This window comes from Malania oleifera, chromosome 8, assembly GCF_029873635.1.
Source record: "Malania oleifera isolate guangnan ecotype guangnan chromosome 8, ASM2987363v1, whole genome shotgun sequence".
In the NCBI taxonomy this organism is placed as follows: domain Eukaryota; kingdom Viridiplantae; phylum Streptophyta; class Magnoliopsida; order Santalales; family Ximeniaceae; genus Malania; species Malania oleifera.
In genome coordinates this window covers 74,337,287-74,358,292 of record NC_080424.1, presented here as the reverse complement: position 1 = coordinate 74,358,292, position 21,006 = coordinate 74,337,287, and the positions used below count along the sequence as shown (strand labels likewise).

Sequence of the window (21,006 nt, the reverse complement as noted above, 5' to 3'; positions counted from 1 at the left end):
ATCTGAGTTGTCGTGTGTTAGCATCCTTTAGCTTCTTTGCCTATTAAGATGTGCTTGCATTAGGATATTTAGACCTTAGTTTATACTTTAACGGGTGATTTTTTGAATCAAATCACCTTAACTTTACTCAATAATTTTATTAGGCTTTTTGATATTATACTCAATAATAGGAGGTGACTTGGAAGCTGTTGTTGAAACTTCATCTACAAATGGATAAGACTTCTGTCTTAGTTTCGTATATACGAGTTCGTGAAAGTAAAGGAGCAATACCAACCCTCTTGATAGAACAAGAAACTGGATATTGTTCCTTTATTTTATCTAGTACGTTAGTTTATTTTTTTATATTTTTTTATTTTGTAAAGTGATGATTTTATATCCATTGAAAATGAAAGAAATTATTAAATTCAATCAATTCAATATATATTCAATATAAATATATAATAATATTATATATAATATAAATATAAATATAAATAAATTTTCACCTCCAATAGGAGGCCACGATTTGTGATATTGTGATAGACTCGATGCTGTAAGTCTATTTAATTCTAGATATGGTATTACAATTTTTTTTTTGTATAAAAGTTAGTCCAAGGAGATCAATGCTATGAAATAAAATTTAGAATGTACAATGTGATTAAAGTTTCAAGAAGTTAATGTGCATTTTAGTGAACTTACCTTTTATAAAATAGTCTAATACATGATGCATCAAATTTAATTTTAAATAAACATCTTAGCCTTATTTGTGGAAGTAGGAAGAGTGTGGTAAAATAAAGGACCCTCCTTATAGGTATTTTCTGTTAAAATGAATGAAATAGCTTACTCTCAAATTAGAAGTAATAAAGGCTATATTTGCAAGTATGAGATTTAAACTTTAAATTTGAATTTGACTTTGAATGAATTTGGAAAAAATATCATAGAATTTAAATTCATATAAATTTAAATATAAGGCTCAAATTTCAGAGTCCCAAACATATATTAAGTTTTTAGAATGCAATGATCCATGTACAAGTCCATATTTTGTTTAAATTCACATACAAACATATAAGTGTCTATATGCATTTTTTCTTTTCTTTTTTTGGATATGTCGGGTTTTCTGGGCTTATGCACCAGACTAATCCCTTGCCTACGCCAGTCGTGTCCATAACCAATACGTAAGAGGTAAATCCAGATGTGCGCTGCAAGCGGCAGTGTTTGAACCTCAGATCCACAGTTGTAAGCGACCTTCTGGGAAACCTCCTTACCACCTGAACTTATGCCCTGGGACTATGTCTGCATGCATTTTTTCTCTATGTATAGAGTACTATTAAGTAAAATCTTTTAATCAATATAAATATTTGTACTTACTAGTTTCATGCAATTATTTTTTAAAAAGATTATTTCATGCAACTCTTTTTGCCAAACTAACTATATATATATATATATATATATATATATATATATATATTAGTGATAAGTTTAGTAAAATGTGGAATTGACATTACCCGTTATTTCGCTATTATTTGTTAGGAGCCCATAAAATGATTATAAATAATATGCAAAAACTCAAAAATAATATACATACTAGTTTTCATAACCAATAATGTTGGATCTCAAACAAGTTAAATAATTCTTAAAATGGTGGAACCTTCTCTTAAATTTTATCATCCAATTCATAATTATTTAATTATTTTAAATGATAAATTTAATAAATATAATTAATAATATAAGCTTTCAATTATATTAATTCAAAATTTAAAATAAAAAATAAGTTCTAATTTATAGTATAAAAGATTAACTTACTACTTTATTCAAATACCCATCCAAACGGTGCCTAAGGGGAAAAAAAATCTGGAGAGTTAAAATGGCAATCCCGTAAATAACTACAAGCAGTGCCATTTACCGTAAATAACGTAACAAAAAAGCAGCCGGGGTGGGAAATATCTTGAGAAAGAAGCGGGCCAGGACTTGAACCAGTGAACCCAAACTCTAGAGGAGGAAATGTTCATCGCAGTTCGCTAACTTCACCATCGCTGACATTGAAGACCTCCTTACTTTTCCTCCCTGAGTTCCTTTAACGGTCGATCTCTCATCGTTATTCCTTCGCTCCTCAATCTGTTTGGCATTCTTCTTTTTAAGCGTCAATGCTGCTATCAGTACTGCGTCTCGCCCTTGTCTGAAGAATTTCTTCTCGTCTATGGCGGATAGGAAGAGTTATCCCTCTCTTCCTTCGAACTACGTGAGTCTCGTTCAGCTTCAGGAGCGGTGGCTCCAGGCGAAGGAGAGGGAGCAGCGAGAGAAAGAGGAAGAGGAAAAACGAGCGGAGCGCAGGCGCGAGCAGGAGAGACTCAGAGAAGAGCGGGAGAGTCGGAGACTGGAGAAGGATGATGATCATGAAGCGAGTACAGAAATTCAATCGAGGTCTGTTCGTCGTCGGCCATTTCAAAGGAAAGACTGGAGACGGATTGGACCGAGAAATGATCGCCGGGCGGCAGAAGGGAGGTACGGGAAATCGGAGGAGAGAGGAGTGGGGACTGAGGCAGTTGTCCAAGGGAGCGATCGCGAGGAGAGACTCAGAGAAGAGCGGGGGAATCATAATCTAAAGAAGGATGATAATGGTGGTGTTGGTGCTGCTGCTGAAGCGAGTACCGAATCTCAATCGAGTTCTGTTTGTAGCTGGCCATACGGCCGTGAACGGATGGCACCAACAAATGATCAACGGATGGTCGAAGTGAGGTATGAGAAATCGGAGGAGAAAGGAGTAGGGCCTGAGGCTGTTCTCGAAGGAGAGGGTACCGGTGAGAGCAAAGAATCGAAGAAGAAGATGAAGGAAAGAGGAAGAAAGAAGAACTGGAAGACATTGCGTAGAACAGATGATGAAGGGGCTGGTGGTAGGGCGCATTTGATACCGAAAGGTGAGCTGGAGGAGAGAATTCCAGTGACGGTGACTGCAGAAAAGGAAGAAATGAAGACAATCAAAAGACAAATCCGGCAAGAGAGCGAAAATTCAGAGGCAGGCGGCAAGGTTCTGGGGGAGAAAGCGCGGGTCCATCGGGTGGCGGCGATTGAACCAAAATTTGATAGTCTTTCGATGAATGATGGCTATAAAAGAGGCAATCGTGGATCGATGATGAATATAGATAGTCGTCGTTGGATGGACCAGGGTCATGGAAGGATCAGCCGCTCGGAAGTGCAGAAACCGAGACTCTCTGTTCGAGTCTGGGTTAGAAAAGGCGAGAGCAGTTCTGATGGCAATGTCTCTTGAAGACAGTCCTCGAGCGGCTATGGCTGGCATGATTAAGGTAATTCAATAGCTATTGTCTATGTTGAAAGGTAATTTTATATTTGATGAGAATGCCGTGTTGCCTTTGTTTGGTGCTATTAACCAGGAGCACACTTGATATGTACATCTATTGGTTCTGTTTTGTGTGTGATGATCCAAATGCTGAGATAGTTTATGATCTGCAAATTTTATATTACTGCGAAGGTCAACCATGTTTGCCCTTGTCAAAGAAAATGTTTGCAGACAGTATAAAATTCTTTCTTTTCCCCCTGCTACATAATATATACTGCTACATTTAAAACTCTTTGACTTTGTACACAATTTTTAGTGTGATGCTTTCATGTAGGCACATTGATTTAGTGGCTGCTGTCAATGTGTGCTGAACAATTGATGTCCTATTATATTGAGAAAAAATAAATGTAATTGGATGTGGAAAACCTGGAACATGAATATTTTACTTAAATAAGCGGTACACTTATGTTATGTTTGATTCATGGTATGTAATATGGCGGGAATTAACTCATTTTTAAGACAAATGATCATGCGAAAATGTTTTATTCCAATTTATGGGAGTTGGGAATGGTATCAATTCAATATTGGTTGGAACAACACCAAATTTTATGCCAGTGGCACCACTTCTTCATTAACTATTATATTCCTATATAACGGCTTATTCCATTTCCACTATATTCCATCTTATAAAGAAAACATAACTTTGATGTTTGATTGCCATCATATGTTGAGGCATGTAGACGTCAAAGCACCATTTCTGGTCTCTAATCCCTCATGACACTTCCTTGTTTCCCTCCTTCACAATATTTTGAAAACTTATCTAAAAATTTCAACAAAGCTAGCTGTTAAAGTTGATTTATATCATAGCAAAAGTATTGTTGGATCAGTTGAGAAATTTATTGGGGGAATGTGTGAGTCAATTAAGTTGATTACGGATTTTTTTTTTTTTTGTTTGAAGAAATTGATTGCTGAGTTTTGCAGATGTAGATGAAAGTTTTCAAATACGGGCTACATGTTGTTAGCAATTCGTCATAGCTCAGCACTCTCAATACAACAACAAATCTAGTTAAAATCAGTGGAGAGACGTTGAGTGATACTAGAGTTCCAACGTCAATAAATTCAAACCACAATGCTAACCCAACAACTCCTACAAATAAGGGAAATTCAAATCAGCATGGCAATATATTTAAATTCACACCAAAGAAGGAAGATTCAAATCAGAAGGAAGATTCAAATTAGCCAGAAGATTACTATAACAACAATAAAGTCAAACTAAAAAAAGGAAGATCCACGTCAACACGAAGATCTGTCGATATTTTGACATGAAACCGTCAACTAATACATTGTTGGTTTCAGACAGAAACTACTTCAGAAGGAAACCGTCGATCTTACCATCGACGGTTACATCGCCGGTTTCAAACAAAGGCTAAAATCAGAAAGAATCTATCAACGGTTCATCAAACAATCGACGGTTTTGCCTGAAACCATCAAGAGTTTGATCGTTGCTGATTCAGCTACCTCAGCCGAGGACCCTCTTGCTTTAAATATTTTGAGATCCGATACCAAGCCCAAATTTTGAGGAGAATATATGCTATTCATAATATCTTCCTTATTTACAACCTTACCATGTAACTCTATTTAAAGAGCCACTCCTTTTATAGTCTAGTGTTCACGTAGTCATCCTTTGAAATAAGATATATTATTTTTTATCTTCTATTTTTTCTTAGCTTTTCTTTATGGTATCAAAGTCATTGTGAACACTAGGAAAAAAAAAAAAAAACATCACAGTGTCTACCTTATCCCTTAACTTCGTTGCTTATCTTCCGCTTCTTTTCTTCCATGGCTACACTATCCCTCAATGTTGGTAACTTTATCACTCTCGGACTCACCCCAAGCAACTATCCCTTGTGGCATGAGCAAGCATTGGCTCTTGCTGAGAGCCAAGAATTAGTGGGGCATCTTACAAATGAAGACCCTGCACCCAAAAAATACATTATGCCAAACCCAAGCAACTCCATAAATGCAGACACCATCAATCCTCAATTAATAGATGCCTTCATAGCATGGCAAAAGTCTGACCGTCTCTTTCGAGGGTGGATCATTGGGACACTCTTTGAGGAAACTCTCGGACTCATCGTTGGCCTTGACACAGCTCATGCAGTGTGGGAGGCTCTCAAGAATGCATATGCCCAAGAATCATAAGAACGTGAATTTACGTTACGCCAATAGATTACATATCTTCGGAAAGAAGATCACATAACAATCACAAAACATATCCGCATCAAAGGTCTCTGTGACAACTTAGCAACAATTGGGAAACCTGTTCCAGACCTAGAAAAGGTATTTTATCTTCTCACTAGTCTTGGTCCGCAATACAAAATCTTCACAACAACCATGTTGAAGCCCCCGAGACTATCCTATCTTGAGTTGGTCTCTCAACTCCAAAACTTCGATCAAAGGCGCAATTGGTTCTTTAGTCACACTGATGTACAAGGTACACCTCTCACTCATCAAGTGACCTTTTATGGACAACAACAACAACGGTCCCAGTCAAACTTGGGCTATCGTGGACCGACACAAAAATTGACATCAACCGGACGTGGATTCTAGGAACAACAGAGTAGGGACTCAAATCGAACCTACACAAAAAATTTCTCTCCTGCAAACACAACGCCGCCCTCCACCACTAGGTGAACGCCGCATGACACCTGACGAGAGGGACAAGTATCATGACTAGTAGCGCCAATATTGTGGCATGATGGACCATATAGCTAAGATATGCTGGTGAGTACCAAAAAAATCAACTCCTCAAGTTGATATTCCACAAGCACTCGCAGCATTAACATTGGACAATACCATTGTAGACACAAAATGGACTACAGACATTGGGGCTTCCAATCACATAGCAGGTAAGGCAGGTATGTTAACTAACATTTGAAAATATTCTGGCTCCGACTCAGTGCTATTTGGAGATGGATCTTCCATGCAAATTCTCGTAATTGGTGACTTATATAAAGTAAAAAAATTCTGCCTTACCTCTAAATGATGTATAGTTAGTTCCAAACCTAACAAAGAATTTACTCTCTGTAAGTCAGTTAATTACTCAATTTCCTGTTAATTATGAATTCTCCTATGTTGATTTTTGTGTTGAGGAACGGGAAACAGGACAAGCAAGGATGACAGGGAAATGCAAGGGTGATCTCTATGTCCTATCCACTTCACCAAAGCTATATTTCTCTCATCGATTCAAATCTGCCACTGGCGAAGCTTGGCATCAATGCCTCGGCCACCCCCAGCCTCCAGCTTTGCAATTGCTAAAAAATAAGGGATTAATTGAATTCGTAGGGATAACAAAATCTCAACATCTTTGTGATAGTTGTCAACTAGGAAAACTCAGTCGTTTACCTTTCTCATGTTTAGAACACTCAAGTACTAAAATTTTTGAAAAAATTCATTGTGATTTGTGGGGACCTATTATTTCTATTGCAAAATTTCGTTATTATGCTTGTTTGGTTGATGACTTCTCTAAGTATACATGGATTATTCCTTTACATAAAAAATCTGATTTTTTCAATGCATATCTAGCCTTCAAAAAATATGTTGCTAGACAATTCAACAAAAAAATAAAGATCTTTCATTTGGATGGAGGTGGTGAATTCATTAACTCTAAACTGTCAACTCGCTTTCTTTCCACAGGCATTGTTCATCAAGTATCAGCACCACGTACTCCTGAGCAAATTGGTATGGTTGAACGACGCCATAGGACTATAATAGAATTAGGTATGACTATGTTGTTTCACTGCGGTGCTCCTTTATTTTTATGGGTAGAAGCTTTCACTACAGTTATTTATTTTATGAATCGACTGCCATCATCTGCCCTTAACCTTGAAACCCCATACTTTGCACTGCATGGAACCCATTTGGTTTATTCCTCACTTCGAGCCTTTGGGTCTGAGTGCTTTCCCTACACTTGGGATGCACGACACCACAAGTTTGATCCCAAAACATTGCTTTGCATTTTTTTTGGGTACAGTGATAAACCCAAGGCTTATAAATGTTTTCATCCCTTGGCCGAAACTTTTTTATCTCCTGGGATGTTGTATTTTCCGAATTAGTTTTTCCTTATAAGTCTATAAACACTTCCTGCACATGGTTTTAAATAAAGGCCGCGACCGTTACGTAAAGGTTTTTTGGGTTACCAATACCGTTACACACCGCAAAATCGGTGGGAAGAAAAATCATGACCGTAGCGGTCGTTACGGATTGCGACCGTTACGTAAAGGCTGGTACGACCGTTACGTAACCGCTACAGGATTGTTACACCAAAAAAATATTTTATTTATTACTTTTTCTTCTCACTTTTTCTCTCTTTTTCATATATCATTCTCAATATACCAAGTGGCAAGAGGGGGAAAAGATTATAATGAGGATGACAATGATACAATTTACTATTTCTTTAAATACTCACAATAGATGCATTAATTAACAATTTCAAAATGCTAACTTGTTAGAAATTTTTTTTTTTTTTAATAATATTAGTAATGTGATATTTATGTTCTTTATTTTTCAACTTCAACCTTCTTTCTTTTCTAGCTATTTTATATTTATATTATTCGTATGTCTTATGTAACTAATAGATTAATGGAGTGTATAATGTATTTTATTTTATTAATTCATTAAACACACATAAAAATTTTTCACAGATAAGAACAATGAGAAGTATAAATACGCAAACACACGTAATTTTCTATCAATGATGGTTTAAAACAAATGTAAACTTGTTGCCCTTACCAAATAACTTAGTTACTCGAACTAAAGGGTCCAAAATACACTAAAATCCTTTCTAAGAATAGCTAAAAGCTTAAAACATGCAAGTACGCTAATATGTACAAGGTTGTGCGTGCTTCAAAAAAATTCACGGCCGTTACACCCGCTTCCCGTTATGTAACATCCGCTACTCCTGCTTCACATTACACCCGTTACGTTACGCTACCCGCTACCGCGATTTAAAACCGTGTTCCTGCATAACCATAGCATAGCCACAGGTGATTAGTATTTTTGAAACTTGGTTATCACATACTGACATACTCTTCTGCAGGGACACCTTCAGACTCTTCCACACCTTCATGGTTAAGTCCCTTACTGCCACTCTAAGACATAGCATCACCCTCACAAAATTCCATGTCAACTAACCCCCCCCCCCCCCGCCCCCCCCCCCCCCCCCCCCCCCCCCCCCCCCCCCCCCCCCCCCCCCCCCCCCCCCCCCCCCCCCCCCCCCCCCCCCCCCCCCCCCCCCCCCCCCCCCCCCCCCCCCCCCCCCTAGGTATAGTGTCTCATACCATAACAGCCAATACTGCAAATGACTCCCATGAGTTACCTCACAGCACAAATTTGCTAGAGACATCACCACCACATGAGTCACGCACATTTGAAAATCTAGAAATACTCCAAGCCATAGTCTCACAACCCGTGTCTGCACCACTAGAATCACCTCACCATAACCCTGCGTCTGTAGCTCCACCACACTCTATGGTCACCCGATTTAAACTAGGTGTGGTGAAACCCAATCCAAAGTATGCCTTGACCACCATCACCTCTTCCAACATACCCCGTGAGCCTCACAACATTAAAGTTGCCTTAGCACACCCTAGTTGGAAAGCGGCCACGCACGAAGAGCTTGCTGCTCTACATCAAAAGGAAACCTAGAAACTTGTTCCCTGTACGTCTAACATGCATATCATTGGGTTTGAATGGGTGTTCAAATCAAAACTTAAACTTGACGACACTTTAGATTGACTCTAAGCACGTTTGGTTGCCAAAGGGTATCATCAAATTGATGGAGTAGACTACACTGAAACTTTTTCTCCCGTTATCAAACCCAGAACAATTCACCTGATTATCACTATAGCACTTGCTCAGCAATTGTCTATTCGCGAACTAGATGTAAAAAATGCCTTTCTGCATGGCTTAATATCTGAAGATCTATACATGCAGCAACCACCAAGAATGGCAGATTTGCGGCATCCAACATACGTCTGTAAACTACAAAGAGCACTTTGTGGACTAAAACAAGCACTACGTGCTTGGTTTGATCGTTTTAGTGCATTTCTTCTTAAATATGGTTTCTTTTGTAGTCCAGCCGACCTTTCTTTATTTATCTTCCACTCTAATATTGGCTCATTAATTTTACTCCTTTATGTGGATGATATATATTGCTCACAGGATCTAATCCAACCGTTGTTGCAAATTTCATTAACCTACTACACAGTGAATTTGCAATGAAAGACCTATGGCCTATTCATCACTTTCTTGGAATCGAAATAACGCCAATCAATAATGGACTTCATCTGTCTCAATCACACTACGCTATTACCATTCTTGAACGCTCCGATATGGTTGATTGTTAGCCCATGAGTACACCGCTTGAAGCTAAAACAAATACTTTTGCCAATGAAATACCCTTGGACGATCCTAGCTACTATCGAGGACTTGTAGGAGCCTTGCAATACCTCGCCCTCACTCGCTTTGATCCTTCATTTAGTCTCAATTATGTATCACAATTCATGCATGCTTCCACGATGACACACTTGAAAATGCTTCGACTTATTCGATGAAATGTTAAAGGAACAATTGCAATGGGATTACATTTTTCTTCATTCTCTATACTTGATCTATTTGCTTTCTCAGATGTAGATTAGGCAGGGTGTCCTACCACAAGACCCTCAACCACAGGCTACTGTACATTCCTTGGAGGGAATCTCATTTCATGGTGCGCCAAAAAAAAAACATACTATTTCATGTTCCAGCACAGAGGTTGAGTATCGTGCCATAGCTAACACTGCAACCGAACTCACTTGGCTCACCTTTCTCCTCCAAGACCTTCACATTTCAGTAACGTCTCCTCCCACACTCTACTATGACAACCTCAGTGCCCTTCACATGACAGTTAATCCTGTTTTCCATGCTCGCAGCAAATATATTGAGTGTGATTACCATTTTGTGTGCGAACGAGTTGCACGTGGATTACTTATCACTCAACATATCTCTACTCATGACCAGGATGCAGATCTCTTTACAAAGCCTATGTCAAAATCCCTATGTCAAAATCAACACTTCATTATTTTCGCAACAAACTCTACCTCCAACCCTAGCATAGTTTGTGGGAGGGTGTTAGCAATTTGTCACAGCTCAGTTCACTGCTCAGCACTCTCAATACAACAACTAATCTAGCCAAAATCAGTGGAGACGTTGAGTGATACTAGAGTTCCAACGTCAATAAATTCAAACCACAGTGCTACCTCAACAACTCCTACAAATCAGGGAAATTCAAATAAGCATGGCAATATATTTAAATTCACACCAAAGATGGAAGATTCAAATCAGCTTGAAGATTACTCTAACGGCAATAAAATCAAACCAAAAAAGGAAGATTCACGTCAACACGAAGATCTGTCGATATCTTGACACGAAACCGTCGACGGATACATCGCTAGTTTCAGACAGAGACTACTTCAGAAGGAAACCATCGATTTTACGTTGACGGTTACATCGCTGGTTTCAGACAGAGGCTAAAATCAGAAAACTCATCAACGGTTCATCGAATAGTCAACGGTTTTGCCTGAAACCGTCGACGATTTGACTGTTGCTGATTTAGCCTCAGCCGAGGATCATCTTGCTTTGAATATTTTGAGATCCGATGCCAAGCACGAAGTCTGAGGAGAATACATGCTAGTCATAATATCTTCTTTATTTACAACCTTACCATGTAACTCTATTTAAAGAGCCACTCCTTGTATAGTCTTGTGTTCACGTAGCCATCCTTTGAAATAAGATATATTATTTTTTATCTTCTGTTTTTTCTCAGTTTTTCTTTACATATGATAAAATGGAATGGAAGTAAAATAATAAAGTAAAGAGATTAAGGGTGAACTAGAGATAAATAGGAGAGGCTCCGTTAGCCATAAAACACTCCATATGTGAGTCTTGAGCATAATGTGGCATCTGCATCTGGAAATATTGTAGGTCAAATTGTCAAATTGACTTGTAGGATGGTAATCCCAACAATGAATGGATGGGTTGAGGTAGCTGGAATCACACACACATGCATTTGTCTCAATGTAATATGCTGGGCCAAACTTCCCCCACTAAAGATAAATAGGAGAGGCTCCGGTAGCCATAAAACACTCCATATGTAAGTCTTGAACATGATGTAGCATCTGCATCTGGAAATATTGTAGGTCAAACTGTCAAATTGACTTGTAGGATGGTAATGCTAACAATGAATGGATGGATTGAGGAGGCTGGAGTCGCACACATATATTTGTCTCAATGTAATATGCTGGGCGAAAGGCATGGATAATGTCAGTTGTTGATCATAGGATTTAAAAAAATGCCCCTATCCCCTTGGATTAGTTGGACCTGTCTTTGTGGCCCAGATTAAATTGGTTACGATAAAAAAAAAATGGTGGGCCAAATTGACTTATAAGGTGGTGGTACATGTCTATTTGTGATTGATGGATTGGTGGCAGTTGGAGTATATATCAATGTCTTGTTGCAGGTTTGTTGTAGACATTGATGTTTGCCTTTAATGTTTGAATGAGCTTCCTCTCTGAGAAGTTCGTGTCTAGCTGTGAAATTTTGTACTTGTTTGAATATGTCCTAGTTCTCTTTTAGATAAAAGAAGAATTGATTTAAAAACAGATATAACTTTCCAGGAGGGCATCAGGAATTGATGGAAGTGGTGGCATTAGTTATCCTGACATTTAAATGGGTTGCGTCCAGTATGTTCCTACAATGTATGAAGCAATAGGTGGTTAACAAATAAATTTAATATATATGCAGCTTAGTCAATGTTCATATATGAGTTCTGTACTGCTGCTGCAAACAAATATGAGGTTGATATTGGTTTTTATTATGCCAATATGAGTTCTGGACTACTGCTGCTGCTTCTGTTGTTGTTCGACATCTCAACTGATGCCTACTTCGTTAATGATTTCTGAATATTTGTTGCCATTGTTGCAGGGTGTGGGACTTTATTTGCTTGATTCATCATTTTCACTGTTTCTGCTTCTGGAGGTCATGAGTTGCAAAAATTGGATCAAATGGGTTGATAAAAGTGAGGAAATTCAACTTGGGTAACTCAGTCATGTTGTCTCCTTGTTAAGGCTACTCCTGTGGCATTGTGTAAATATCATGTTTCTATTCAGCTTGTCTATTTCCTGCCTATTTGTTTGTCCTATGTTTTAGTTTGCAACACAATAGATTCTTATTCTGGCCAGCCATTAAATTTCTTCAGCCTACTGTCCTTCAGTCATTTTGGTTGCTTGCAAAGTCCAACATTGTCTAGCATTTGATATTTCTTCAGGAGATCCACGCAGACTACATATTCCAACAGTAGCTGTTGTAATATGCATATTTTCATTCACCTAGACACCTGTTCTAGTGATTTAGTTGGCAAACATAGATTCTGATTTGCAGGGAATACCTAAATAAATATTTACTGGTTTGCTCTTTTGAATTTTGCGATGGTTGGATGGACACATTAAATCTTCACTCCTTTAGCTAAGTGAGTGACATACAGGATATGTGTCTGTAAAAGTTTTAAAATGTATTGAGTGATGAGGGTATAATTGCATTAACTTATTGAATCTGTCTGTGCTCTTGATTTCCACTCATGACAAATTTTCTTGTTGAACCCCAATTCATCATATGATTCTCTTTCTTTCTTGCTTTTGCTGCAACATCATATATTTCTTGGAGATTGGCCATTTAAACTTGGCCTTGAATACACTCATTCACTTTAGTTAAATTTATGTTGATTATTCTCTTGCTTGATCGTGTTCCAATAGTCTTTTCTTCTTTTCTTCTTTTTTTTGGTCTAGGTGGAATCATCTCCTACTTGTGGGTTGATTAATTATTGCTTAGTTGAGGCCCTTTCTGGAGCCTCCTTCCTTTATCCCCGAACATATGTATTATGTCAGTCATGCATGTAGTTTTCTGATGGTTTATTGTTGCTTGTATGCCGGCCTCTGTTTGGCTTGGAATGAACTGGACTAAAATATGTGATTTGGAACTTGACTAATTTGCGGTTGCCTTAGTTATAAGATAGCATTAAAAATAATTATAAATCTTATGCAACATATAACATGAAATATATGTTAAAAATAAATTATCACTTATAGACTATAAAAGTTAATAAAATAATTAAAGTTCACTTGAGCTTGATCATGCTTGTGTGCAATATTGTAAAACTTCTTGTTAGTTGTTTGACTTGCAAGCCCCAAATCCAATGTGTTAAAACAACCATCATGGGCTCGCTACTCTGGTTCACTTAGCCGTTTGCAAATTATGCACCAAGATGTTAAGAATAAACAATTGTGTTGCAGGACTAATTATAAAGTATATTATGAATATAGGAATCGCAATTTCAATTTCTTTTCAATACTGGTTATAATGTCATATAAATAAATCATTTTTCAAAAAGCCTCTAAAATAAAATTTTTAAATTTTTCATGACTTCAATTCAGCACTAGTTTTTATATCAAAACATTTTTAACATTTTTAAAATAGTGATAATATTTTGTTTATTTTTTTTTTAGTTTTCAAAAGTGAACAATAATAAGAATAAACTACTATTATTTTTTATACTAATAATTATTAGTATATTATTATTTTTATTATTTTTGTTGTTAGTGCTATTTTTTTATTATTTTTATAAAATAAATATCATTTTTATGATTATAACAATTATCATTATCATTGTTGTTGTTGTTGTAGTCTTCTATTTTTCCTCTATTGATAATAATTAATAATTGTGATATTATTATTGTTATTGCTGCAAATACAATTACTATTGTTTTTTTTATAATAATAATAATAATAATAATAATAATAATAATAATAATTTTTATTGCAATTATTCTAATTATTATTATTCTTAATGATTGTTATTATTTTTATTTTTTAATTATTCTTAATTATTTACTATTGGTTGATTATTATATGAAAACTTTTATAATATTTATTATTTTATAACAAATAATTTAACACTCATTAATTTTGTCCTTATTATTATTTTTAGGTAGTGTTTGTTTCACTACTTGAATTGAAATCATAGTCCAAATTAAAATCCACTAGACAGAGAGGAAATGTCATATTCATTTTTCATGTTTGGTTTGTCACAGAATCAGAATTGAAATTGTATTGTGGTGTTTCGTATGTATAGACATGAGAATTGAAACAAATCTAATTTATCAATTACGATGTTATAGTATAAAAAATTTATTCAATTAATTTGATATGGAATATTAATATTATAAATATATAATTATTATAGAATATTGTTTCATCAAGTTATACAATAAATATTTTTTTTTACAATAAAATCATTTTGATAATTATATATTTTTTTGTTATTAGTATTTTGTTTTAACTACATTACTAATATTACATCTTATCATATATTTTATAATTATTATATTTTAATATATAATTTATTACATATAAATGAAAATATCATATATTATAATACTATGACATAATTTATTATTTCATATAAAATAATAAAATAATGAAACAACAATAGTAACATTATGTTTTATTATACAATAGCATTATATTCTTCTTATATTATATCATTATTATTATAATTTAGTATATAATTTATTGCATATAAATTAAAATATCATATAATATAACATTATAACAAAATTTATTATTCCATATAAAATAATAATATAATAAGACAACAACTATAACATTATATTTTATTATGCGATAGTATTATATTCTTCTGTATATTATATCATTATTATCAAATTTTACTATAATCTATTTGTATTAATGATATCAATAATTAATATTTATCTTATTTTTAAGACTATATATAATAATATAATAAATAAATTATCATACCACAATTATATCATATTTATAACTTAATACTATTCCATTATTTTCTATATGTTATAATATTATTATATCTAATATAGAAAGTAGTAATATGGATATAATAATTTAAAATAAAATATTATTATTTATTTATATTTAATCATATCATAATTAACAATATTTTTTAGTTTTATGTAATACATAATATAGTCGTTATTCTATTATAATATATTCATGTCCACATATATTATTATACAATAATGTTTTTTTGTATACTTTATCATCGTCGTCGGTCAAAAGGCAACCTAAGAGAAGAGATACATTGGGTTTAATAAAAATTAAAAAATGTTTGACTTTATAATTTAAAGTAAATTACACAATCCAAGTAAACACACTAACAAAGAGCAAGGAGAGTATGAAAGAGAGATTTAAATGTTCAATATTCTTCAACAAAATATACTTAAATTTTACATAATGTTCAAATTTCAAAAATGATCACATCAATATGCTCAATCAAGATACAATCTTCATGAATGGTGGGAGTTCTCTGTGAGCCAGCAGGTACCGTATATGGTAATGGAGATGTGTTCCAAAAGTCGGGTTGACCGAACGTCCAACTGATGCACAGAAGCCGTGTCCGCTTTCAAACTTTACCTTGATCAGTGAGACCTGGGGGTGGAGGAAGCTGATATGTAGATTTGGTACCGCACCGGGAGGTCCGAAAGACTCGTTGATGGCTGGAGTTCCTATGTAATTAAAAAAAAGAAAAAAAAAAGATACAATATTCATTTAAACTCAAACAAGGTATACATACTCCAAAATGATCATTGGCCAAATATTTTCAGTGTCACTAACGAAATATTCAATATTTTTAGTCATGACATGATATTCATTTTGAACTCAATATTCACAATACAATATTCATTTAAGTATGCTGCTCCTAAAACAATGCATATACTTAAAGATTTGAACATGAATTTTACAAAGAGGATTTCAATATAAAAGAATTTCAAATTTTGATCATGCTCAAATTTCTACAAAATTTGTATTTATCATCCAAACATTACCAACAAATTAAAAAAAAAAAAAAAAAATAGCATATTTCAAAAGTAGCAAAAAATTTACACAAAATATCGTATAAACAATAATAGTGGGCAAAGAAAATAAAAAAAAATTGAATCGAACTGTAGAACCAAACCAAAATACTAATTAACCAATTTTTTAGCTTGGTTTCGGCTTGAGAATTTGGATTTTTTTGGTTAATGGCGATTTTGATAATTTCATTATCCATGATTAATCAAACCGAATCAATAATGTGAGCATATAACATTTATTATATATTATTTAATTAAAAAATAAGTTCATTAGGCAAGTGATCCTCAAAATTCAAACCTAAATTCCTCTTTTCGTCTTCATTCTTCACTTTCCCCTGCATTGCCATCACCCACTCCCAGTAGACAGCAGTTGTTGTCCCACATCCCAAGCAGCCAGGCCATCGCGCATCCTTGTCCTTGGCCTGTTCCTTAGCCCAATCTACAGACGAGCACCATCTCGTTGTCACCACTGCCACTACCCATCCTCGTCACCGCCCACTATTGAGTGAAATGTATGCACGGGGAAAGCATATATAGTGAAGCAAAGAACAAGGAAGTAGGCTGCAAGAAGAAACCGTTGACAGTTGGGTCGACAATTTACTCTCAGAAGATAACCATCGGCAATTTCCCTGAAACCATTGACAATTCCAGTCGGATTTTAGGCTTCAAGTTTAACCTCAATATTAAACCGTCGATGGTTGTGTTGAAGTCGTCGTCGGTATTGTTCGGTGCTAAACACGGATTTTGAATTGGAAGATCAGTAGATTGAGAAATTTGGAGAATTTTCCTTTGGGTTTTGCTACAAAAGTGTTTTAGATGTATCATAAGTCTTTGTAACCCTTAATGTAAGCTTTTGACGAATGATAGTGAAAATCAGTCGCTTGCTCCCGTGGACATAGGCACATTGCCGAACCACGTGATTTCTTGTGTCGTGTGTTCTTATTGGTTTATTTTATTCTCTTTGTGATTGATTATTTCTGTATTCATTCATCGTTGGTTGCTACATTGCTTGTTTCAGATTCAATTTGTGTTTTCCGCTGTACATTGGTATACTACCACTCTGCACAACGAATTGGTATCAGAGTCAGGTTATAATGGCTTCTAAAATTTCTTCTGCAAAGTTCGATATTGGTAAGTTCGATGGGATAAGAAATTTTAGACTTTGGTAGAGAATGGTTAAGGACGTGTTGGTGTAGCAAGGTATAGTGAAGGCACTATACGGAAGGAAGCCGGAAGATATGGACGACACGAGTTGGAAGGCATTGGAAGCGAAGGCTGTGGCTACTATCAAACTTTGTCTGGCCGATGACGTGATGTATCACATCATGGATGATTGCCGATAGCAGTTTGGGTGAAACTGAAGAGCCGGTATATGACCAAGTCTTTGACGAACAAGTTGTATCTTAAGCATAAATTTTACGGGCTTAAGATGGTAGAGGGTTCGTATTTGAATCAACAAATCAATGTATTCAATTAGATCATCAGCGATTTGAAGCGGGTTTATGTGAAGTTAGAGGATGAAAACAAAGTATTGATACTGTTGAATTCCTTACTTACGTCTCCTATGTACGAAAATCTGGTTACAACTCTGACATGGGGGAAAGAAACCCTAGAGCTGGAAGATATCACAAGTGCATTGTTGAGTTTCCATCAGAGGAAGAAGGCCAGCGATGAGAGTTCACAAGGTGAAGGGTTCGTGGTGAAGGGGAACTAGGATTGTGGGAGGAGCAAGCTCTAGGGTAGACCGAGTAATAATAGGGCTCGAACCAATTTCAGGAAGAGGAAGGACGTATGGTGTTTTAAGTGTGGAAAAAAGGGGCATATAAAACCTGATTGTCCAGAGAGGAAGAAGGGGAATGCTGAAAATAAAGAAGGTTCATCCAACATGGTGAACGTAGCAGAAGAAGGAGACTCTGGGAGTGGTGATCATGATATGCTCTCGCTTTCATCCGATTCAGATGATCTTATAGATTCTTGGATCTTAGACTCATCGTGCTCTTATCATATGATGCCTAATAAAGACTAGTTCACCACTTACATATTAGTGAATTCTGGTTCTATTCTTATGGGAAACGATGTTGAATGTAAAGTTTTCGGAATGAGGAACATCATAATCAAGATGTATGATGGTGTGGTGAGGGTGTTATGTGCGGTAAGGCACATATCGGAATTGAGAAAGAATTTTATTTTATTAGGATTTTTAGACTGTAACGGGTGTAGTTACAAGTCTGAAAGTAGGGTAATAAAGGTGAGTAAGGGTGTTCTAACTATGATGAAGGGGTAGAGAGTGTCCGGGAATATACACACACTGCTAGGTACTAATGTTGTAGGTGGAGTTGTAGTTGCAAAGTCTGAGTCAGATGATACGGTCTTGTGGCATATGCTATTAGGGCATATGGGTGAGCGTGGAATGAAGGAGATTCACAAGAGAAATATGTTGAAGGGGGTCAAATCATGCAAGCTGGATTTCTGCATGTACTGTGTGCTTGAAAAATAGAATAGGGTCCAGTTCATGGCAGCCACATACAAAATGGAAGGAATCATTGATTACGTTCATTCAGGTTTGGGGACCGTTGAGGGTAGCTTCACGAGGTGGACATATGTACTACGTGAGTTTCATTGATGATTATTCATGGAAGGTCTTAGTGTACTTCCTGCGGCACAAGTCAAAGACACTTGCCAAGTTTAAATTATGGAAAGTTGAGGTGGAAAATCATACCAGGAAAAAGATTAAGTGCTTTAGGACAGACAATAGAACTGAGTACACAAATTCAAGCTTCAAAGAGTTTTGCGAGCAGCATGACATAAGGACACATTTTACAGTATATTGAACACCACCAAAAAAATGGTGTGGTAAAATGATGAACCGAACCCTAACTGAAAGGGCTTAGTGTCTCCGGTTAAATGTCGGGTCTACTAAGAATTTATGGGCTGAGGCGGTGAGTATGACTTGTTTCTTGGTTAACCGATCACCAAGGGCATCACAAGATGGGAAAGTTATAGAGGAGGTATGGATAGGTAACAAGGTAGAATACTCCGTTTTAAGAGTATTTGGGTGTCCAACCTATGTGCACATTCCTAGTGAAGAGAGATCAAAGCTTGAGGTGAAGTTTAGACGCTGCATCTTTCTAGGATATCAGAAAGGGGTGAAGGGTTTAAGTTTTAGGATCTGGTGGCAAACAAGGTGGTGATCAGTAGAGACGTGGTTTTCAATGAGAAAGCCATATTGTGGTGTACTTAGGAAGAAGAAGAGAAACAAATGTAAGAAAACTAAAGCAGCAACGGGCATGTGGTGCAGGTGGAGTTAGAGACTTAGGGTAGAGATGATGATGTTCAGAATGCGGGGAGATCTCAATAGCATCGCAGTATAGTTGTAGACAGACCTAGACGCATCGTTAGGCCATCACCTAGGTACGATTTTTGATGATCTAGTGTCTTATGAACTTATCACCAGTAGCAGGGATCCTACTACATTTCAGGAGGCGGTGTACAACTAGAGGAGAAAAATAGTTAAATGGGAGCTATAGTGGAGGAGATGGAATCACTACATAAGAACCAGATGTGGGATTTAGTGGAGCTTCTAGCTGGGAAGAGGAAAATAGGATACAAGTGGGTGTATAGGAAGAAAGAAGCAGTTTCAGAAAAAGAAATAGAGAAGTTCAAGGCTCGATTGGTAGTAAAGGGATACTCGCATAGGAAAGGAGTTGATTATAGTGAAATCTTCTCCACTGTGGTCAGACACACTTTCATCAGGGTAGTGTTGGGAGTAGTGGCGTAATACGAAATGAATCTGGAGCAGATGGATGTAAAGACAATGTTACTCAATGGTGATTTGGAGGAGCTGATTTACATGACACAACCATAAGGGTTTTGCCAACCTGGACATGAGCATTTGGTTTTTAAACTAAAGAAGTCACTTTACGGGCTGAAGTAGTCTCCAAGGCAATGGTACAAACGGTTTGATGCATATATGATCTATATTGGCTACAAAAGGTGTGAGTATGATTGTTGTGTCTATGTGAGGAGTCTTGAGGACAATTCTCTAATATTTTTGTTGCTTTATGTCAATGACATGTTGATTGCTACGAAGAATATGACTGAGATGATTTAGTTGAATACTCTGTTGAGTAAAGAGTTCGACATAAAAGACTTGGGTGCGGCCAAGAGGATACTTGGGATGGAGATTTGCAGGGACAGAGTTGCAGGGAGATTGTGGTTATCTCAGGGCGGCTATGTGAAGAAGGTGTTAGAGAGGTTTAGCATGGCTAATACTAAACTGATGAGTACACCATTAGCTAGCTATTTTAGGCTGTCTACCCCCCAGTGCCCAAAGACGGATGATGAGGTTTGTGACATGTTGAAGGTTTCCTATGCCAGTGCAATGAGGTGTCTGATGTATGCCATGGTATGTACAAGGTCGGACCTAACACAAGATGCCAGCATGGTGAGCAAGTTCTTTTCGAATCCGGGTCGATAGCATTGGAATGCAATCAAGTGGAATCTCAAGTACTTGAGGGAGGATTTGTTTGTTGGAGGTCTATGGTGCAGTCACTCGTTGCTTTATCTACTACTAAATTAGAGTATATGACAGTAACTGAGGCTATCAAGGAAGTATTGTGGCTTACATGATTGGTCAAGGAGTTAGGTAACTAGCAAGGTGGAGTTTAATTGCAGTGTGATAGTCATAGTGTTATCTATTTTTGTGAAGAACCAGGTGTATCATATGAGGACAAAGTACATTAATGTGCG

The 21,006-nt window shown here is 36.4% G+C and overlaps 1 protein-coding gene across 3 annotated transcripts; it reads left to right on the top strand.

Moving 5' to 3' along the window:
• The first annotated feature begins 1,910 nt into the window (after nucleotides 1–1,910).
• On the top strand, nucleotides 1,911–12,785 carry LOC131162493 (uncharacterized). 3 transcript variants are annotated; one of them, XR_009138832.1, is made up of 3 exons: nucleotides 1,911–3,281; nucleotides 6,971–7,054; nucleotides 12,296–12,785. XR_009138832.1 is itself a non-coding variant. In XM_058119045.1 (2 exons), exon 1 carries the CDS (start codon nucleotides 2,177–2,179, stop codon nucleotides 3,242–3,244), a length of 1,068 nt encoding a protein of 355 aa, XP_057975028.1. In that variant the 5' UTR covers nucleotides 1,911–2,176; the 3' UTR covers nucleotides 3,245–3,281; nucleotides 12,296–12,785. The 3 variants fall into 3 exon arrangements, 1 of the variants encoding a protein (XP_057975028.1); XR_009138833.1 differs by lacking the exon at nucleotides 12,296–12,785 and adding an exon at nucleotides 9,962–11,120; XM_058119045.1 differs by lacking the exon at nucleotides 6,971–7,054.
• Nucleotides 12,786–21,006: the final 8,221 nt, after the last annotated feature.